The sequence below is a fragment of the Gopherus evgoodei genome, chromosome 14, assembly GCF_007399415.2.
Source record: "Gopherus evgoodei ecotype Sinaloan lineage chromosome 14, rGopEvg1_v1.p, whole genome shotgun sequence".
Lineage (NCBI taxonomy): Eukaryota > Metazoa > Chordata > Testudines > Testudinidae > Gopherus > Gopherus evgoodei.
In genome coordinates this window covers 1,884,942-1,905,603 of record NC_044335.1, presented here as the reverse complement: position 1 = coordinate 1,905,603, position 20,662 = coordinate 1,884,942, and the positions used below count along the sequence as shown (strand labels likewise).

The window sequence follows — 20,662 nt, the reverse complement described above, 5'->3', positions numbered from 1 at the left end:
TCACAGGGACCCTCCCATGCTGTGTCCAACTTCCCAGCACTCCCACGTCTTTCAAAATAGAAACAAACGCTGACAGGCTGTCTCTGCATCTCCTGCTGCTAGATGCCAGGAAGAGCTTAGTTCAGAGCTGGTTTGTGTATGTTTAAAATGCAAGTATGTCTAGGGAAAGGAAGGGTGAAAAGGGGAGTTACATGTTTTGATGTGAACGCAGCAAGGCTTGTGGCCATTCTTCTCTCTCGCAGGAGTGAGCACCAGCGTCTAAGTCTGACTCTCCAATGCACAAAGCAAAGAACACTCAAAAAAACAGAAGAGAAAAACCCTTCTAATCTCTTTCGTGGCAGCTGTCCTAGGGGTTAGTTATAACAGTAGGACATAGAAGTCTGGCAGACAGAAATTTGACTGTTTAACTGGTGTCCTGTTACATTAAAGGATTTCAAAACACAAGGAAAATGGAACTGGAAAGTTAAGATATTTCATTCCACTCATGGCCTTGTGAACATTGTAATACCTGCAGTGAATAGCATGTAGACATCCAGGAAGAGCTCTGCAAACATTCTAGTATATGTTTTCATCAATTTAATAACTAAGGAATAAATTGGTTGTTACTGATCAAAGAGGCCAACAGAATACAAGTTTGGAGTTACCAGCTCAGGCTGGTTTTTTGAGCCAAAAATCATTTTTTAGAATTCCTCTCTCTAATGCACTTTCTCTGACTTGGCCCAAATTTTCTGGGAGAGTCTAGTTTGATATAAGAAAATACGCATGTAATTGGGCACAGTTTTTGCTAAATCGGGGCAGGGGCGGCTCTATGTATTTTGCCGCCCCAAGCACGGCAGGCAAGTGGCTTTTGGTGGCGCGCCTGTGGGAGGTCCACTGGTAATGCGGATTCGGCAGCATGCCTGTGGGAGGTCCACTGGTAATGCAGATTTGGCAGCATGCCTGTGGGAGGTCTGCCGGTCCAGCAGCTTCGGTGTACCCGCTGCCAAATTGCCGCCAAAACTGCAGGACCGGTGGATCTCCTGCAGGCTCGCTGCCAAAGGCAACCTGACTGCCTCCCCCCTGCAGCTTGCCACTTCAGGCACACGCTTGGAGTGCTGGTTCCTGGAGCCGCCCCTGATCAGAAGTGAAATGTGTAAAATGGAAGTCTCCCTTCAGTTTGTTCTACACTGGTCACACTCCTGCAGCTTGGCAGCCTGATGGAATCATTTTGATTATGGGCAAGCTATGCTTTCTCCATAACTCCATCTATCTAGATCTCTTAGGTCTTACCACGATAGCCTCCTACCAGGGAAAGCAATTATTTCTCTCCCACATGCCTTTCCCTGCTGGCAAGCAACAGGGCTGACTTTGTGGTAAGGTTTTGGGGGCATATCCATAAGCACGAACGTGAGGGCACTATTGCAAGAAAGCCTTTCGCTCTGGATGTGGCAATGTCAGAGGTCTTCCTTTTTACACCTGGCACTATTCCTATAGCAACGGGTTTCTGCAGCTCTCTCCCTTCCTCCTTCTGGCCAGCATTCAGCCCCTTCCCTAGGGCAGTGACTCTCAGCCCTTCCAGACGACTGTACCCCTTTCAGGAGGCTGATTTGTCTCGCGTACCCCTGGTTTCACCTCACTTAAAAACGACTTGCTTAGAAAATCAGACATGAGAATACAAAAGGGTCATAGCCACTAGTACTAAACAATGGCTGAGTTTCTCATTGTTACCACAGAATTATAAAATAAATCAATTGGAATATAAATACTGTACTTACATTTCAGTGTATAGTAGACAAAGCTGTATAAACAAGTCATTGTCTGTATGAAATTTTAGTTTGTTCTGTCTTTGCTAGTGCTTTTCCTGTAGCCTGTTGTAAAACTAGGCAAATCTCTAGATGCGGTTCTGTCCCTCCTGGAAGACCCTTGCGTTCCCCTTGGGTAGGCATACCCCTGGCTGAGAACCACTCCTCTAGGTGACCCATTGCTGAGAGAGGATGGGAGCGAAGCAGCAGTGAGCTGAGCAGCCCCAGCCCTGTCAGCACTTGCTCCATAAATCAGGCCCTGGTTTTCCAGCTCAGGTACTCTGGCACTGAACTCGCTATGTGTTCTCCTACATTAAATACTTTCACTTATTCTGGCAGCTAATCTGCCTGACTGCAATACATTCACGGCTCGCTAGCCTGGAACAATGATGAATGATATCACATTGCCCCAGGAAACCACGCTGAAACAAGGGTAATGGTGCTGTCTGATTATCACCGGCTGCCGAGCACAGGCCCTGCTTATACCAGTGCCTCTCTGCCCTACCACCACAAGAGCACGCCCTGCAGAATGCCGCAGGCCACTCAGTCAGACATCCCTTTTCGCAGTACGTTTATGGGCAGGCTCTCCAATTTGTCAAGACATAAAATATAGGAAACTTCCCGTCAGCCTGACCGAGGGCACAGGGAACATCCAAAGCCAAGCGTTCCCCAAGCTCAGAAATGCTTCTCTCTCTATTGGGGGGAAAGCAACCAAGACAACTTGGCAGCGGAAGCCTGAAGCCAAACTCCTCCAGAGGCAGGAAGGGTAAGCGCTGACCCTTTCTGCTGCTGGCCCTCTGCAAGTCTCTCCTGCCCTTGAATCCTGATGGACCCAGTGCAGCTCTGCAACACACCTTTGGCCTGGCCTCAGGCCTCTCTGCTGAGCAGAAGCCTAGTACAAGGGGTCTGGCACAGAACTGAGGGGAAACTCGGCATTCCACTCCCAACTCTACCGCTGACTGGCTGCGTGACATTAGGCACCGTGTTTTTTCTCTGTGCTCTTCAGTTTACTCCCTGGTGGAATGAGGAATGTAACATGCGTCAGCTCTGTAAGGCTCTTTGAGATCGACGCAGGAAGAGTGCTGTGTAAGTTCTATGGGTGGTACCAAACCGGGGCAGCCACAGCGACTGTAACTGTGTCACACGTCTCTGTGTCCTGGGAAAAGGGAGAGTGGGGAAGAGATTAGCAAACTCCTCCCTTGGCCCTAGTGATGATCCAAAGGAGCTTTTAGCCCAGAGACACCCAGGATTCTGCTTCTCTCTCCCCCACAAGTAGATTGCTTAAATTATTAATTAGTTTCAGTTTGCTCCTGGGAGCTTTGGCCATGGTGAAAGAACAGTGGTGAAAGAACAGATTAAGGACAATTTAGAAAAGCTGGATGTGCACAAGTCCATGGGGCCAGATCTTATGCATCCAAGGGTGCTGAGGGAGTCGGCTGGTGTGATTGCAGAGCCATTGGCCATGATCTTTGAAAACTCGTGGCGATTGGGGAAGGTCCCGGACAATTGGAAAAAGACAAATATAGTGCCCATATTTTAAAAAGGGAAAAAAGAGAACCCAGGGAATGGCAAAATCATGGAGCAGGTCCTCAAGGAATCCATTTTGAAGCACTTGGAGGAGAGGAAGGTGATCAGGAACAGTCAACATGGATTCACTAGGGGTAAGTCATGCCTGACCAACCTGATTGCCTTAGATGATGAGATCACTGGCTCCATGGATATGGGGAAAGTGGTGGACGTGATATATCTTGACTTTAGCAAAGCTTTTGATACGGTCTCCCACAGTATTCTTGACGGCAAGTTAAAGAAGTATGGATTGGACGAATGGACTATAAGGTGGATAGAAAGCTGGCTAGATTGTCAGCTCAATGGGTAGTGATCAATGGCTCAATGTCTAGTTGGTAGCTGATATTAAGCAGAGTCCCCCCAAGGGTCGGTCCTGGGGCCAGTTTTGTTCAACAACTTTGTTAATGACCTGGATGATTGGATGGATTGCAACCTCAGCAAGTTCGTGAATGACACTAAACTGGGGGCAGAGGTAGATACACTGAAGGGAGGGATAGGGTCCAGAGTGACCTAGACAAATTGGAGGATTGGGCCAAAAGAAATCTGATGAGGTTAAACAAGGACAAGTGCACAGTCCTGCACTTAGGAAGGAAGAATCCCATGCACTGCAACAGGCTGGAACAGACTAGCTAAGTAGCAGAAAAGGACCTAGAGGTTACAATGGATGAGAAGCTGGATATGAGTCAAAAGTGTACCCTTGTTGCCAAGAAGGCAAACAGCATATTGGGCTGCATTAGTTAGAGCATTGCCAGCAGATTGAGGGACGTGATTATTCCTCTCTATTCGGCACTAGTGAGGCCACACCTCGAGTATTGCGTCCAGTTTTGGTCCCCCCACTACAGAAGGGATGTGGACAAATTGGAGAGAGTCCAGCGGAGGGCAACAAAAAAGATTAGGGGGCTGGAGCACATGACTTATGAGGAGAGGCTGAGGGAACTGGGGTTATTTAGTCTGCAGAAGAGAAGAGTGAGGGGGGATTTGATATCAGCCTTCAACTACCTGAAGGAGGGTTCCAAAGAGGATGGATCCAGACTGTTCTCAGTGGTGGCAGTTGACAGAACAAGGAGTAATGGTCTCAAATTGCAGTGGGGGAGGTTTAAGTTGGATATTAGGAAACACTATTTCACTAGGAGGGTGGTGAAGCACTGGAATGGGTTCCCTAGGGAGGTGGTGGAATCTCCTTTCTTAGAGGTTTTTAAGGTCAGGATTGACAAAGCTCTTGCTGGGATGATTTAGTTGGTGTTGGTCCTGCTTTGAGCAGGGGGCTGGACTAGATGACCTCCTGAGGTCTCTTCCAACCCTAATATGCTGTGATTCTATGATTCGTGGTAGGGAGCTATTTTCTAACTGCTGAGGCAATCGACCCCTGTGAGGCAGGCACACTGAAAGGACAGATAACTCGGGAGTTCAGACAGGTTCCACTGAAGCCATTTCCATGCTAGAGCGCAGAGGAGATGTGTGCATGCTGTATGTGCGTGTATGTATGTTGTGTAGGTACATGTATGTATGCGGTGTGTGAATGTATGTAAGCTGTGTGTGTGCACAGCTTCACAGATTCCAAGGCCAGAACAGATCATTGTGATCATCTAGTCTCACTTCCTGCACAGAACAGGCCATAGAACTTCCCCAAAGTAATTCCTAGAGCAGGTCTTTTAGAAAAACGTCCAAAATGGTCAGTGATGGAGAATCCACCGTGACTTGGTAAGTTGCTCCAATGGTAAATTACCCTGACTGTCAAACACTTACACCTTATTTCCAGTCTGAATGGGTCTAGCTTCAACTTTCAGCCATTGGATCATGTTATACCCTTATCTGATAGATTAAAAAGCCCATTATTAAATATTTGTTCCCCATGTAGGTACTTACAGACAGTAATCAAGCCACCCCTTAATTTTCTCTATGTTAAGTTAAATAGGTTGAGCTCCTTGAGTCTATCACTATATAGCTTGTTTTCTATTCATTCTCGTGGCTCTTCTCTGAATCCTCTCCAATTTTTCAGCCTCCTCCTTGAATTGTGGGCACCAGATTTGGACACAGGATTCCAGCAATGGTCACACAAGTGCCAAATACAGAGGGAAAATAACCTCTCTGCTCCTACTCGAGATTACCCTGTTCATGCATTCCAGGATTGCATTGACTCTTTTGGCCACAGCCTCCCACTGGGAGCACATATTCAGCTGATTATCTACCACAATCCCCAAATCTTCCTCAGAGTAACTGCTTCCCAGGATAGGGTCCTCCCATCCTGTAAGTATGGCCTGCATTCTTTGTTCCCAGATGTGTATATTTACATTTAGCCATATTAAAACATGTATAGTTTGCTTTCACCCAGTTTACCAAGCAATTTAGATCATTCTGAATCGGTGATCTGTCCTCTTCATTACTTACCACTCCATTATTTTTGTGTCATCTGCAAACTTTACCAAGGATGATTTTATGTTTTTTTCCAAGTCATTGACAAAAAGATTAAATAGTGTATGGCCAAGAACTGATCCCTGGGGTACCCTACTGGAAACAGTCCTGGATGAAGTTTCCCCATTTACAAGCTACTTTTTGAGACCTATCAGTTAGCCAGTTTTTAATCATTTCATGTGTGCCATGTTAATTTTATATCATTCTAGTTTTTTAATCAAAATATCATGTGGTACAAAGTAAAATGCCTTACAGAAGTCTACGTATATTACATCGACAGTGTTACCTTTATCAACCAAACTTGTACTGACTATTAGTAGACGCCTATTCACGAGTGTTGGGGTGGGAAAGAGGCGGGGGGAGAAGGGGGCTAGATCCAGCCCTGAGTTACACCGACATACACCAAGGTAAAGATTCCCAACTAGTGAATCTCGTGGGGCTCAGAGCTCCCCGTTCATGCACGGAGATGCACCCTGTACTCCCTAAATGCAGCAGAACAACAACCTGGCCATGTGTGTATGCACATGAGAAACACATGGTAGTGAAGCCAAATGCATGAGCTCTATAGGAGTAAAATTGATCTCTTCTCCGTTGGAGCATCAGATTTTGAAGCCCAGCCTCTGAACCACTAAATGGATTCAAAGGAAGAGAGAGTGGAGTCTGGGTCAGTTTGTGCTGTGTCTTTGCTGCCTTCCTGAAAAAGAGCTTTAGATGCTGTTGGTTTTGCAGATCTGGTGCTGGAATCATGCAACCTGGAGTGTGAGAGCAACAATCGGAACCACATGACGGCTGACATGGGCAGCCAGAAGCTCATTGTGAGGAGGGGACAGTCTTTCACCATCACGCTGCTCTTCGCTGGAAGGGGTTATGAGGAAGGAGTGGATAGACTTACTCTCAACGTAGAGACAGGTAAGCCCAGAGCTATTCACTAAACTCAACTGCAGTCAGCTTGGAAAGGAGCTACCTCCATCCTCTCCTTCAGAGACACACACAATATCCACCCCTGTCACATCATCTCAGAGATGAGCCGTCCTACCCCCTCATCTCAGAGACAGACATATTCACCCACCCTCCCCTCAGAGAGAGACACCATCCACCCTCCCTTCAGGGAGAGGCCATGCCCAACTAAGCCACCTCCGCGCCGTCACATCCAGGAGGGGCAATTTCTACCCCAGTCATCACGGAGAGAGCCATCCCTGCCTCAGCCCATTCAAAAAAACACTTTCCACATTGGTCGCTTGTATACAGATTCCTCCTCAATCATTTTGTAGGCAAGCTGTCCTCAGTTTCCACCCCCATCACCCCACCTCCCCATCCCTCACCTCAGTAAGAGGCCGACCCCACCCCATTCACCTCAGACAGTCCATCCCGGGGTCTGTCACCATCCAGATAAGCAAGCACTACCACATGAATGGCCCTCACATTTTTGTTCAAGAAAACTAATTGCTTTCTCTGCTGCTTATATTTGCTTGTTTTTTCAACTCACAAAGTGAATCTAAAAGCTCTTGGTCCAAACTTTTTATTTATTTGTTTTACATTGTGGGATCTGAGAGGACAGCTTCCTCTTCCTGTCAGGAGACTGTTATCTCAGTTATGTTATTTCCAACACTAAAGTAAAATTTCCCTGGCACTGATCCTGATGTCATAGGTGGTTTTTCCTCATGGTTCGGGACAAAGATATAAAAACAGAGACTCCACAATATAATAATAGTTGAATGGTCTCAAGTTGCAGTGTGGGATGTTTAGGTTGGATAGTGGGAAAAACTTTTTCCCTAGGAGGGTGGTGAAGCACTGGAATGGGTTCCCTAGGGAGGTGGTGGAATCTCCTTCCTTAGAGGTTTTTAAGGCCTGGCTTGATAGAGCCCTGGCTGGGATGATTTAGTTGGAGATTGGTCCTGCTTTGAGCAGGGGGTTGGACTAGATACCTCCTGAGGTCCCTTCCAACCCTGAGATTCTATGATTTTATGAAAGAAAGCAAGAGCCCCAGCACTAGTGAATGTTATTTGCTTGCGTATCAGAGTGGCAGCCATGTTAGTCTGGATCTGTAAAAAGCAGTAGAGTCCTGTGGCACCTTACAGACTAACAGATGTATTGGAGCATGAGCTTCTGTGGGTGGATACCCACTTCGTCAGATGCTTGTAATGGAAATTTCCAGAGGCAGGTATAAATATGCAGGCCAGAATCAGTCTGGAGATAATGAGGTTAGTTCCATCAGGGAGGGTGAGGCCCTCTTCTAGCAGCTGAGGTGTGAACACCAAGGGAGAAGAAACTGGTTTTGTAGTTGGCTAGCCATTCACAGTCTTTGTTTAATCCTGAGCTGATGGTGTCAAATTTGCAAATGAACTGAAGCTCAGCAGTTTCTCTTTGGAATCAGGTCCTGAAGTGTTTTTGCTGTAGGATGGCTACCTTTACATCTGCTATTGTGTGTCCAGGGAGATTGAAGTGTTCTCCTACAGGTGTAACACTAACTCCTCTTAGCCAACAACATTCATTGTTGCCACGTTCCACACTTCTTAAGTGTTCGGGCATGAAGACAAGTCAATCAGTCTGTGCTAAGGATTATTTCAGACGAGTTGACAGAGTTGGGCTTTGCCCAGCTATTACCTTGGAATGTCTGAGTTGGAATCCATAACATCTGTAGACTCCTAATGTGGCGTTCCAAAATTCCAAGCAGTCACTTTCACACCTGGGATTTGCATTACCATAACTGGAAAAACAAACTACTACTACGAATAATAAGAGGTACTTTGGCCAGAAGGTTTCAGAAGCCAAATAAGAGCTTCATCCACAAGCTATTTTTATGGAACTCTAAGGTTCCAGCTCAAGGAATTCAGCATAAAATAATAAGGATAGCAAGTATAAAATAAAGTCATATCCCTTAGTGGCATGGACCCTCTGTATATGCACATAGTACCTTCCCCTTGAGAATCTTAAGGACCTAATAAATATTAATTAGCTGAGCCTTATGTCACCACCATGACAAAACGCAGTAATATTATCCCCATTTTACATATAGGAAACTGAGGCACAGAAGGGGGCTTAAGTGACAGTCCAAAGTTACACATAGAGCTGTGGTAGAGTCAGGAATGTAGCCCAAAACTCCCAATTCCTGTCCCACTGTGCTTCCACCCTCTGTAGGCTAAGGGCTTCTTTGCACATGGAAGCTGTAACTGTTTAATGTAAATCAGTTTAGTTAAATCGTACAATTTGTATGTGTGGACTCTCATAAAATGATTTAAAACTTGTTCTATGCCTTTAGCTTGCACCTGTACATTTACCAGTGCAAGCTAAACTGATATAGGCCAGGTTCAAATTGATATAAGTCTTTCTGCACACAAAGTTATACTGTTTTAATCAAATCGGTACAAAAATTACACCTATAATTAAACTGGTCTAACTTTGCGTGTGGGCCAGGGTTGATTCTGTGTAAGGATCCCAATTCCCTTCTAGTGACTGGGTAAGGAGATGCCCTCTGCTCACGGTCTAGGTACATCTATCCTCCATCTTGGGAGAAATCAGACATGAAAGAACAATAGTGGTGGACCCAGCCCAGAAAGATGTGGGTTTGGTTGTGAGGCTTTGGCTATGAACCGTCTCAAAGTCTGGGCACGTTTTTTCTCTTAGGGTTGGGCCAGTGTCTGGGGAATTTCCATCTTTCAATTGCTGAGTAAAATTAGACCTCCAAAGCGAGAGACTTTACCAGGAAAGGCCAGGTGTGCTGGTGCAGAAGTGTTGGATGGGTCAAGGTTAGCCAGACCAAACTCCTTTCCCAGCATGAGCCCCAGATCTGTCCATGGACAGAACACCGCATGGAAGCCCAGCAGAGGGACAGAAGTTTTATTTATCTCGGTCCTGCCCAGGTGACTGTGTAACACAGTAAGAAAGACCCAGCCCCACTGTCAATGCTCGGGTTGGACCAGCTCCATTACTCAACCCGCTACTCACATTGGATCATGCTTCCACCAGCTGTGTGCGCCACTAATCCAGTCCCACAGGAGCTATCGGGGAGAACGCAGCTAGGATGCTGCATTTTCTTCCCTCTCCCCATCCCGGATATAGTCGTGCGCATGCAAAGCAAAGCTAGGATGGAGGGAGCAGACCACACACAAGATTGGAACTTCCCACCACCCCACAGCATTTCAGAGGCTGGAGGACTCCTTTAGCTGTCCATGGTTATGGCAGCCTGCATGGATTTGGAGGCTTTAATTCCTGGCTGAATATTCCCTCCCAGGGCTGGCTCCTGCTTTTCTGCCACCCCAAGCGGGGCCGGGGGGGGGGAAGCAATCAACGGCAGCTCTATCGCGCTGCTTCATTCTTTGGCAGCACTTCGGCAGCGGGTCCTTCACTCCCTCTCTTCCTCTTCGGCGGCACTTTGGAGGCAGCTCAAAGAGAACGACAGGGACTGAGAGACCTGCCGCCAAATTCCCACCGAAGACCCGGAGTTTCCACCCCGATACCGGACAGAGTGCTGCCCCTTTGTATTAGCTGCTCCAAGCACCTGCTTCCTTCGCTGGTGCCTGGAGCTGGCCCTGTTCCTAGGCTTATCTCAAACACTGCCCCGCCTTCAGTGTCACACTAGATCAGTGGTTCTCAAACTTCTGTACTGGTGACCCCTTTCACACAGCAAGCCTATGAGTGTGGCCCTCCTTATAAAGTAAAAACATTTTTTTATATTTAACACTATTATAAATGCAGGAGGCAAAGCATGGTCTGGAGAGGAGGCTGACAGCTCGCGACCCCCCATGTAATAACCTCGCAACCCCCAAGGGATCACTACCCCCGGTTTGAGAACCCCTAGGCTAGGGTTATTTATTCAAGAACTGGGCTGTCTCAGGCCTGAGTGGGTGAGGGGGAGAAGAATACTTAGATCTTGGCTCATGTGTTATCTCTGAACATCAGGCAGCTGTGTTCCGCCAAGAACAACGAAAGAGGCTAGGGAGGGGAACAAAACAAGGAAGCTTGCAGGCTGGCCAACACCCATCTTCCTCAGCAGTACAGTATCAAGGAAGAAAAGGTCCCAGCCTCCTCAAGTATCTGCATGGAATTTCTCAGGGAGTTAGTCACAATGAGCACTCCTACACAGCACAAAATATCTCGGAGCCTGAGTCAATGACTTGGACTCACAAGGCTCGCGCTGCAGGACCATACGTAGCCGTGTAGAAGTTCAGACTCGGGCTGGATCCCAGGCTCTGAGACTCACCCCCCTCGCCGAGTTTCAGAGCCCAGGCTCCAGCCTGTGCCCAAAGGGCAACGCTGCCATTTTTAGCCTGGCAGCACGAGCCCAAGTCAGGTGACCTGGGCCCCAGACTCACTGCCACAGGGTATTTCTGACATGCGGGTGCAACCTGTGTGCCTTCCCTGACCTGCAGTCCCTCCCTCCTCCAAGCAGAGAGCCATCCTCCTGCAGCCAGGGGCAGGGGGGGATGAGATAGCTCCCTGCAATGCAGCACAGATTCTATTAATAGCGTCAGCCACCTTTTGTCTTTCCAGTCCTTTGTACTGACAAACTTATATCCGGAGGGACACCAGTTGGCCCAGGGGATTGGGAATGAGCTCTGGGGCCTTCTGCTCCAGCTTCAGACCTGCCCCAGAGGAGGAGGCATTACCATGTGCGGGCCTGGCCAGCTCGGTGAGACTCCATCCAGTCACTTGTGTCCACGTCACAAAGCCATTGCGCTGTCTAGCATACAAGATTTGACTTGTCGGCAGCTTCCGAAGAGAGGCTGAGCTCTCCAGGCAGCATTAGCTACCCTCTCCCGCACTGTGGGTCCCAGCAGGATAGTGCAGAGGGACTTTGGTTGGAGGAATGGGGAAAATCTGCCCTGCAACTGGCTAAAGTGTGACACTTCTGGGGATAAACAATGCCTTTGCTCCAGCCTCGTCTTGTCTCAAGCAGTTTTACCTGTAGGGTGACCAGATGTCCCGATTTTATAGGGACAGTCCTGATTTTGGGGTCTTTTTCTTATATAGGCTCCTATTACCTCCCACCCCCTCTCCTGATTTTTCACTTTTGCTGTCTGGTCACCCTATTTACTAGCCCCCTGCAGGTCCTCCTCCATGGCGGAAAGCCCTAAACAGGATGTCCCGTGCCAGGGCCTAGGACAGGAGGGCTCATGACTGACATTCAAAATCATGAACCACAGAGTTGGCCGAGAATTTATTTTTCCCAATGAAAAGTTGCAATAAAAACATTAAAACTTGGTTTTGTTAAAAATTCTCATAGAAATTTTTCAGATTTTCATAAAAAAACCTTAAAACTAGAGATGGGAGGAGGGGAAAGGGAGGGGAGCAGTCAGAATGGTTTCAGTGAAAATGGAAAATGAACATTTCCATTCTGTCAAAAAAAGACAAAACCTTTTGGTCAGAAAAAAAAATTGGACAAAAAATGTAATGTATAAAACCGACCAGATGTTTTTTTGTTCCCCATCTTGGAATACAAGAACAAGGCATCCCCAGGGGCGGGTGCCTAGAGGACACGACTCATTTTAGGTGGCTGAGGAGTTAGATCCCAGAGCTGAGAAGCAAACTAGGGTGAGATCCAGGCCTGTAAGTAATGGCATCTCCTTGGGGGGCGGACCCTAAATTCTACAGGGAAGTCATTGAATCTGGAGCCTCCACAGGGAGGCTCACTAGAAAACCAGTATTAGCCTGGAGTTAGGCACAGATGGTGGAATCTTGGCTCCACTGAGGTCATTGGAGTTTTGCTCTTTGCTTTGGTAGGATGAAGAACTCCCCAGGGAGTCTGTCTTCCTGCTGCGTTTGGGAACAGATCCTGAACCTGTGGGAGGAGTTTTGTTTTGTTAGACACATCCTGTAACACCAGGTGAGGAAGGTTAGCGTCCCTGTGTTTGCTGGGTTTTGTTTAGGGGAGAACGGCACTGGACAGAACGTTTCTGAGCAGCACTGGAGGAGGGGAGTTTGTGGTCTGTGACTTTCAGAGCAGTGCCCTAGCTACACCCACTGTGCCTCATCAAAATCAAACAGCTGATCAGTGTAGAACAAATAAGAAACCCTACCCAAGTAAGCTTGTGCAGTCCAAGGATGCAGGAGGCCACTGAGTCACATACAGGGGCTAGATCAGGGATCGGCAACCTTTGGCATGCCGCCCATCAGGGTAAGCCCCTGGCAGGCCGGGCCAGTTTGTTTACCTGCTGCGTTTGCAGGTTCAGCCGATTGTGGCTCCCACTGGCCAGGGTTTGCTGCTTCAGGCCAATGGGGGTGGCGAGAAGCGGCATGGGACGAGGGATGTGCTGGCTGCCGCTTCCCGCCACCCCCATTGGCCTGTCTCAAAGATCCAGTTAATCAACCATCAGGCTTCAGGGCATAAACTGACATCCTGCAGGGGCCAGGAGGGAATTTCCCCCTCCCCCTGAATTGCTCATCTGGGTCGATGCCTTTTAGCAGTTCTCGCCTTTCTCTGAAGCTCCAGGGATTTACTGAAGCCTGCCCTTGGAAACGTGCCCTGCCCTAGAAACAGTTTTTTGCCCTGGTGTTTCTTGCCTGTTTACAACATTTCTGTTTTGTATCAGCTTCAAATTGTACAAACTGACATAAGAGGCTGAAAGCCCAGACTCAGCTACCCTAGCTTCATGCTAGGCACACTCATCCCCAAGACCAGCACTCACACCTCCTGGGGCCCTCAGGTCTCCGCCTCACGCCCTGCAGCCACATGGGTGATACAAACCTGCCATCAGTAACTGTATGGGGAAAGACATGTTCTCTGTCAGAGTGACCCAGGCCATTCTGGACACGGACGCAGCAGCCACTGACCTGCTGCTCGCTGCCCCCGTTTCCTTTGGCCATCAGTATGATTTTTACCTAGTGTCTTTCATCCCAGGTGATCCCAAAGGGTGTTCCAAATGACAGTGTGTCCATACAGCACAACTGAATGCAAGGGTGGAGGGTGGCAGGCAGCTGACATTTTGGCCAAGGGCACAGGGAGGAACATGTCTACTCTTGCAGAAAAGTGCTAGGGGTTCTTTAACATCTGCACAGGGCAGGTAAGTGCTCAGAGTTTGGGGGCCTCAATTGACCTGCCTGGCTAGCAGGACAGGGCTGTCTCTACTTTGCCAGCTTCAAACCCAGGGAGTGCATGTAGTCCAAACCTGAGCCTTTGCTACCAAGTCATCCCCACCCCGAGTGATTGCTAATAGCCTGAAATAGCCCCTGGCCTGCAAAGAAGGAGAGTTATTTCAGTGCAGACAGACAGTGTCTATTTTTAAGGCAGAGATGTTTGCACAGTTCCAGTCGGGTACCTTGTGTGGACAGATCCAATAACAGCCCTACGTCCCCACCCCACTGCTCTTCGCAACACTGAATTAGCATCTCTGTGCAGAGGAGACAGAACTTCCCCTGGCTCTTTTTGGGAATGGGTGGGCGGGGGGGGGGAGGAGGAGCAAGGGAAGGAGGCAGTTTCCTGCTGCCTGTCTGAGGAGGGGGATTCCTTGGGGACATGAGTAAGGAGCAGGGCTGAAAAGGGAAACGCTCTGCCTGTGCACTCACGCCTTTCTCAGAGCTCAGCCAGCTGCGTGTGAACTAGCCAGGTCAGCTCTCCCTGGCCCCGCAGATGGAGTGAGGAGGAGAAAGTGTGTCACTCTCATTAGTTCATGTGCATTTCTGGTCATGAAGTTCTACTCCCCAACAAGGGCAGGGCGCTGGAGCGGTGGAGTGTGGGCCCAGGACCAGCATAACACAGAGTTCCCAGTGTGGGAAGGAAGCCTGCACACAGACCATCACTTGAAATGAAATCTGCGGGTCACTGCGGCTGCCTGGACACCGGGCGCAGTCACAGGGGAGGGCCAGGTCTGAGCTGTTCTGTGTGTTCCTCTCCGTTTCTGGGAGGAGCAGTGTTTGGATCCAGGATGGCTCCTTGTACTTGGAGTAACGCCCCAAGCAGAGTGAAAGGAGAGCTCTTTGTGCAAGGGAGCACTGATGTCACTGCTAGACGCTGGAAGTGCAGAATGCTAGATGGGACCCAGGCTCTGTGAAAGGGACACGGGCTCTCATCTCGCAGGGGTGTATTGTCCTGCCAAGGGACCCGTCTGTGGTTCCAGAGCAGCTGGCTTTGGAATGAGAGCTTGGATGGTCTAGGTCGCGAGTGGAAACGCAGCGTAAAAGGGGCTTAGCGATGCTCAGCTGTGGTGTGTTGTTATGGGATGTTTGGATGTAGCCGGCAGAGGTGCTTTCACACCGTGCGCTACCTGGCACTTACTGCAGACTCAGAAATGGTTATTTGGGGAGCTGTTAGCCTCAGCTTATAAGTGCAAGACTTGGGCCCCCAACTACACAGACAGACTGGGGTGCCCCAGTCTGAACGCTCCCCAGGGCGCATCCCTTAGAGCCTCCACTGGTGTGTCCACAGAAGGGCGAGGGGAGGGCACGAACCAACCATTCCCCCAGACATCACTCAGCAGCAGAAGCAGACTGACTCTCAAACAGAATTACCGCAAAGGGAGTGTACAGACCAGGGAAAGGCTGACGGGGAGCGACTGGAAAGGACCCCAGGTCCCCAGCTGCAGGCATCACGTGTGTGCAGTTACGACTGCACATGCAGCCAGTGCAAAGCACACAGTGCACTGAATAGCGTTGAAATTCGAGTCCCGTGCATCAACTTGGGCCTGAACATTACCCATGGCTACGGGCCCCTGCCTGCCAGAGTATCATAAGACAAAATCCGGTTATAGCAGGCAGGGGATCAGGACATCACATACCAATCCAGCCAGCAGAGCAATGGGGTCCCCCTTGTCTGCTTGCTACACTGACGTGCACCAGCCACATATGAAAGAATGAGGAGAATTCTGTCCCCCAGTGAGTCACCCATCGAGTGGCTCCTCCGTACTGGGAGCAGGGAATCATCTGCAGGAGGTGCAGTGCCCTGTACGCGCCAGCCACTTAGACTCCCCTGCCCTCTGCATGCTGGTCTGCTCAGGACACCACAGCCCCCAGCCTCTGCCCTGCTGGGGGCCAGCGAAGGCAGATGCGGAACCAAGCCTGGGCCTGAGCCTCCGCTGGTTCAGTAAGGGTAGCTACCTACAGCCGGTGCAGGGAGAACGGGTGCCAGCGGGACACGTCTGTAAAGGGCAAGGGGTGCTGGGCCTCGGGAGGCTGGAATAGCTTCTGGTGCATCCAAGCGCCAGTGTCTCTCGGGCAGAGCTCACACAGGGCGAATCCTCCTTTCCCTGGCCCCAGATGCATTGCCCCCAGGACTATCAGAGCGAGAGGCCAGAGGCAGGGTACACTAACGAGGCTGTTTGCTCCGGCAGGGCCGTGCCCCATTGAGTCGTCGGGAACCAAGTCCCATTTCCCCGTCTCCGATGCCCTCCAGGAGTCAGCGTGGAGCGCGGTCGTGGACCATCGGGATGGAACCGCTCTCTCCTTGTTGATTTACTCCCCTCCCGATGCCCGGATTGGCCGCTATGCCCTGACCCTGGAGGCCTCTATGGGGTACCAAGGCTCCAGCTTCAGGCTCGGAGAGTTCATCCTGCTCTTTAACCCTTGGTATCCAGGTGAGATGTTCATTCATCCATTTAAGGTGCAGGGGTCTCTCCAAATGGAGATGGGCCAGAGTCGGAACAGCAGCCTCTGGCTGGGACTACAAGCCTGGAGCTAAACGGCCCACGCTGGCCTCTCTTGGATGGGCCGAACCAACACCAGCTCCAAACGCCCACCACTTTGGGGAGGTTTGGCCCTGAGCTTCAGCAGCAGGCCCAGTTGTGCTCCAAGCCAGGATCCACCCTAGAGAGTGCTGGTTTCCCTTCCCACACCATAGGAACGCACATATTGTCAGATGCCTGCATCCCTCTCCAAAGACCTGCTCCCTCCCTGGAAAATCCCTGACAGTGGGTGCAGTCTGGTGCATGAGGAAGAGCATGGGTTGGGGGTAGGAGCCAGCCTTGCCGCTGAATCCAGAACTCTGCCAGATGCAAGGGGACATCTCAATTCCCACTCCTCGCCCACTTGCTGCCCTGCTCCCTCACTGCCATGGCCATCGGGTTATGGGGCAGAACACGCAGCTCTGAATGCCACTATGTTAGGAGCCAGCCAGGGCACAAAAAAAGCCACCACTTTCCCTGCTGAGATCAGACAGCAGCATGTGGAGGGAGGGACCAATGTCTGGCCATGGTTGGGCAAGTGACCAACCAGGTTGCCCACATCTTGTTCTTATCCCCCACTGCTCTCCCCATCCGTACGAGGAATGTTCCCCCATCAACTCCCCCATCCAAGTGCAGCCTCATATCACCCAAGTGAAATACAAGACCTAAAATGACAAACTTCCTCCTGAATTCCAAAGTGTTTTGTGCTGACTCTTCAGAGAAAAGGAGTTTAGAAAGTTTCACTTGGCCACCACCGCACAGAACACCAGGGCTGGCAGGAAGTTTTTGCAATGAACAAATGACACAAAACATTTGGCCACATTGTTCAGTGTTTTTCACTGAAACAAGAAAAACCAAAAATCTCATCGACAGGAATATTTTTCCGTTTTCATTTTCTTGCATTTCCCTCCCTTTCTTTCTTCTTTTTTCTTCCTCTCCACTTTTCAGTGGGAGAAAAGATGGGGGTGTGGAGGAGACGGGCACACAAGCAAAGCCAACCCCCTCCATGTTACTTTTTAATTCAAATCTAATCACATTGAAAATTTTCAGCAAATTTCATGAAAAATGTTATCTGCGACATGCAGTTTCATTTCCTTCAGCATTGCTCATGGGAAATCTCGGCCACTTTTCACAGGGGCCCAGATACTCAGCAGCATAGAACTGTAGCTCGATGGGCAGCTGTGGGGCGATGCCAGTTCATGCCAGCTGAGGCTCTGGCCCAGTGGGGTCAGAGCCGTGGGACAAAGCATCACCACACAAGCCCAGAGAAGGATTTTCTCCTGCATCCTTGGGTCATGAGTCCTAGGCTCTGTGCTGCTCCAGCAATGGTCCAAACTCTGCAGCGTGAAGTAGAGGTATTCCTAGTGTGGGGGGCAACCCAGCACTGCAGTACTTTTCCCAGAAGCAATGGAGAGCTGCCCAGTCTCTGCTAGTTCGTGGATGCTAGAATGAGAGGATCCAGGGGGGAGAGCGTCTCACCCTGTTCTCTCCCTCCCTTCTCCCCACAGACGACTCTGTCTTTCTCGAGTTTGAAGACCAGCGGTGTGAGTTTGTGCTGACGCAGCAGGGCCTCATCTACCAGGGATCTCTGAAGTTCATGGTCCCTACTCCCTGGAATTTCGGACAGGTGAGTCTCCAGCCCTGACTCCCCTGCCCTGTACTGGCAGCACAGTTACAGGTAGTCGGGGACCAGGCTATAATCTCTGCCCAGGAACATGTACATGGAGTTCCTCCAGGTGGAGCTTCACAGTGCAGCTAGTCAGAGTCTATGATGCAGGATATCGCCTCTCAGGGGCCTGCAGGAGCCCTCTGGAAACACAGCAGAACCCACCCACCCACTACTGGCAGATGGCATCATGAATGGCATGAGACAAGGGGGGAGGGATAGCTCAGTGGTTTGAGCACTGGCCTGCTAAACCCAGGGCTGTGAGTTCAATCCTTGAGGGGGACATTTAGGGATCGTGGGGAGTTGGGGATTGGCCCTGCTTTGAGCAGAGGGTGGGACTAGATGACCTCCTGAGGTCCCTTCCAATCCTGAGATTCTATGATCCCTCTCCCGTCACCAATCCCCCAGCCCATTTCAGGCTCACTTAACGGCCTGAATGTTTGGAGACAACAATCCTGACCCAGTGACTGGGCAGTTCCGCAACATGTGGCCATGCGGGACATTGCATTTCTGGAGTCAGTCCTGGTCCCTTGCTGCTGGAGGCTGTGCTGTGCAGCATCATCTGCTCTGGCCTGCAAACAGAGAGGCACTAAGAGCCCAAGGGGAGCAGTGCCCAGCACCCCTCCTTCCCCCAAAGGAGACAATCTGAGATGCTGGAGGGGCAGGAGGGGGAGATCAGCAGGGATGGGAGGAGAAGATTCTGGGAAGAGTCGCTAGTGGGGAAACGCATACAACCCCCATGACCGCACCAGGCTGGCTTCCCTGCTCTGCTCAGGCACAGTGGAGAGGAGAGAGCGCTGGGGGCTAATCACAGCTGACTGGCTCCTGCATAAATGAAAGCTTTAACTTATGCCACTGGGCCCTTCTGCCAGCAGATAATCAGGCCCATCGGATTCTCTCCCTACCACATGCCCACATGCTGGCACCAGGAGAGGGGTCCTAGAGCAGGAGGAGATGCAGCTGAGTGGTGGAGGTGGAGCGGCTTTATGCCAGTGGGGAGTCCCCCTACACAGGGGGAGGACTCTAATGCAAAGCTGCAGCCTGTGTAACGTCCCTTTATCTCATGTGTGCAGCAGTAGGTGAACCTGGCGATTCAGAGCACCAGCCCCAACACACAAAACAGGGTTCGCTGCTCACTCAACATGTCCCGTCCCATTCCATGTGCTGGGCAGCAGGGGTCAATTTCTGTGTTCTCTGATAACACCTCAGTGGAAATCTCACACCTCCTGCCTCTAGAGGCAAATTAAAATCTCATTTCCGGAGGGGAAAATGCTGAGTTCAGATCCCCGGAGCAGCCCATAAATCCTTAACCAATGAGGCCTGGGAGAGAGGCCAGGACAGAACACTCCATAATAATGACAAAAACACCCTCTGTCTGGGAAACATATGGAGGGGCCTTTGTGAGATAACCAGCTCCCCCCTCCCAAGTTACAGTGCTGATAAGGGGACTGCCAGTGCCCTGCCTGGGTGTATTTTGGTCAGGAGCACGTCACGTCTGCATTTCAAATGCCTTTGGCCATATTGGGGCTGGGGCTGCCACTGGCTCCAGCCATGTCCCCCAACCCGTGAGCGCCTTTCTCTTTGGGGCTGAGTGACCTGCAATTCCCGAGGCAGATAACAGAGATGCAGATAAACCTGTCCTATCTCCTAGAACTGGAAGGGACTCCAAAAGGTCATTGAGTCCTTCACTAGCAGAACCAAGTACTGATTTTGCCCCAGATCCGTCAGTGGCCCCCTCAAGGATTGAACTCACAACCCTGGGTTTAGCAGGCCAGTGCTCAAACCACTGAGCTATCCCTCCTTCTGAGTGCCTCCTGGGGGGGGGGTCCTGTCGGGGGTGGAGCTGAATCAGGGGCTTTCCAGCCTCTTAGCATTCACCACCACTGACCCCTGAATGCAGCAAATTCCTCCTCCACCGTTACAAAAATCACCCTGGGTCACCAAAGTTGCCTGGCTCCTGTGCAGAACAGCAGCTGTCACTCAAGCCCAGCTCCTCAAAGGCCCTTCTGAGCACTGGCTGCCCAGTGCAATCCTCAGCCCCAGGCTCCCTACACAATGCAGGGGGAGAGTTAGACGCTGGCTGAAGGGTTTGTCCATACAGCGTGCTAGTGCACAGCAAGCGGGGTCAGCAGACATTCAGCGGGGTGGGGAGCTGCCTATGCTAGCTAGGAGTGAAAGGCAGGGAACATGGTGGGATTAGGCACCTAAGCAGCTGGCTGGCCAGAGACAGACAGCTCCCTCCACCAGGGATCCTGAGCCAAGAGCCCTAAGCCCATCTGCAGACAGAAAGAGAGACCCCGTCCCCATATCCAATGTTCTAGTGGGTAGGATGTTCCCCTGGGAAGCGGGACACTGATGTTCAGCTTCCCCCTTCAGACTAGGGACTTGCACATGTGCTGTCACACGTGGCTGCGCTGGGGTGCAGGAGACACACACTCATCTGGAGGGCTCAGGTGTGCCTAAGGACATTGTCGAGATGGGTGGGGATCTCCACAGCTAGGGCTCTGAGTGTGGGGTGGGGCGGCTCCAGGCACCAGCGCTCCAAGAGCGTACCTGGGGCAGCGAGCTGCGGGGGGCACCCTGCCAGTCCCTGCAAGGATGGCAGTCAGGCAGCCTTTGGTGGCTTGCCTGCCGGAGGTCCGCCG

The 20,662-nt window shown here is 50.6% G+C and overlaps 1 protein-coding gene across 1 annotated transcript in view; it reads left to right on the top strand.

Annotated features, from left to right (window-relative positions):
* Positions 1 to 20,662, top strand: part of TGM2 (transglutaminase 2) — a 39,060-nt gene that overhangs the window by 2,665 nt on the left and 15,733 nt on the right. The window contains exons 2-4 of the mRNA XM_030533432.1: positions 6,489 to 6,668; positions 16,022 to 16,264; positions 17,860 to 17,978. Coding sequence (XP_030389292.1) covers positions 6,489 to 6,668; positions 16,022 to 16,264; positions 17,860 to 17,978 — 542 coding nt within the window. The remainder of the gene's footprint in view (positions 1 to 6,488; positions 6,669 to 16,021; positions 16,265 to 17,859; positions 17,979 to 20,662) is intronic.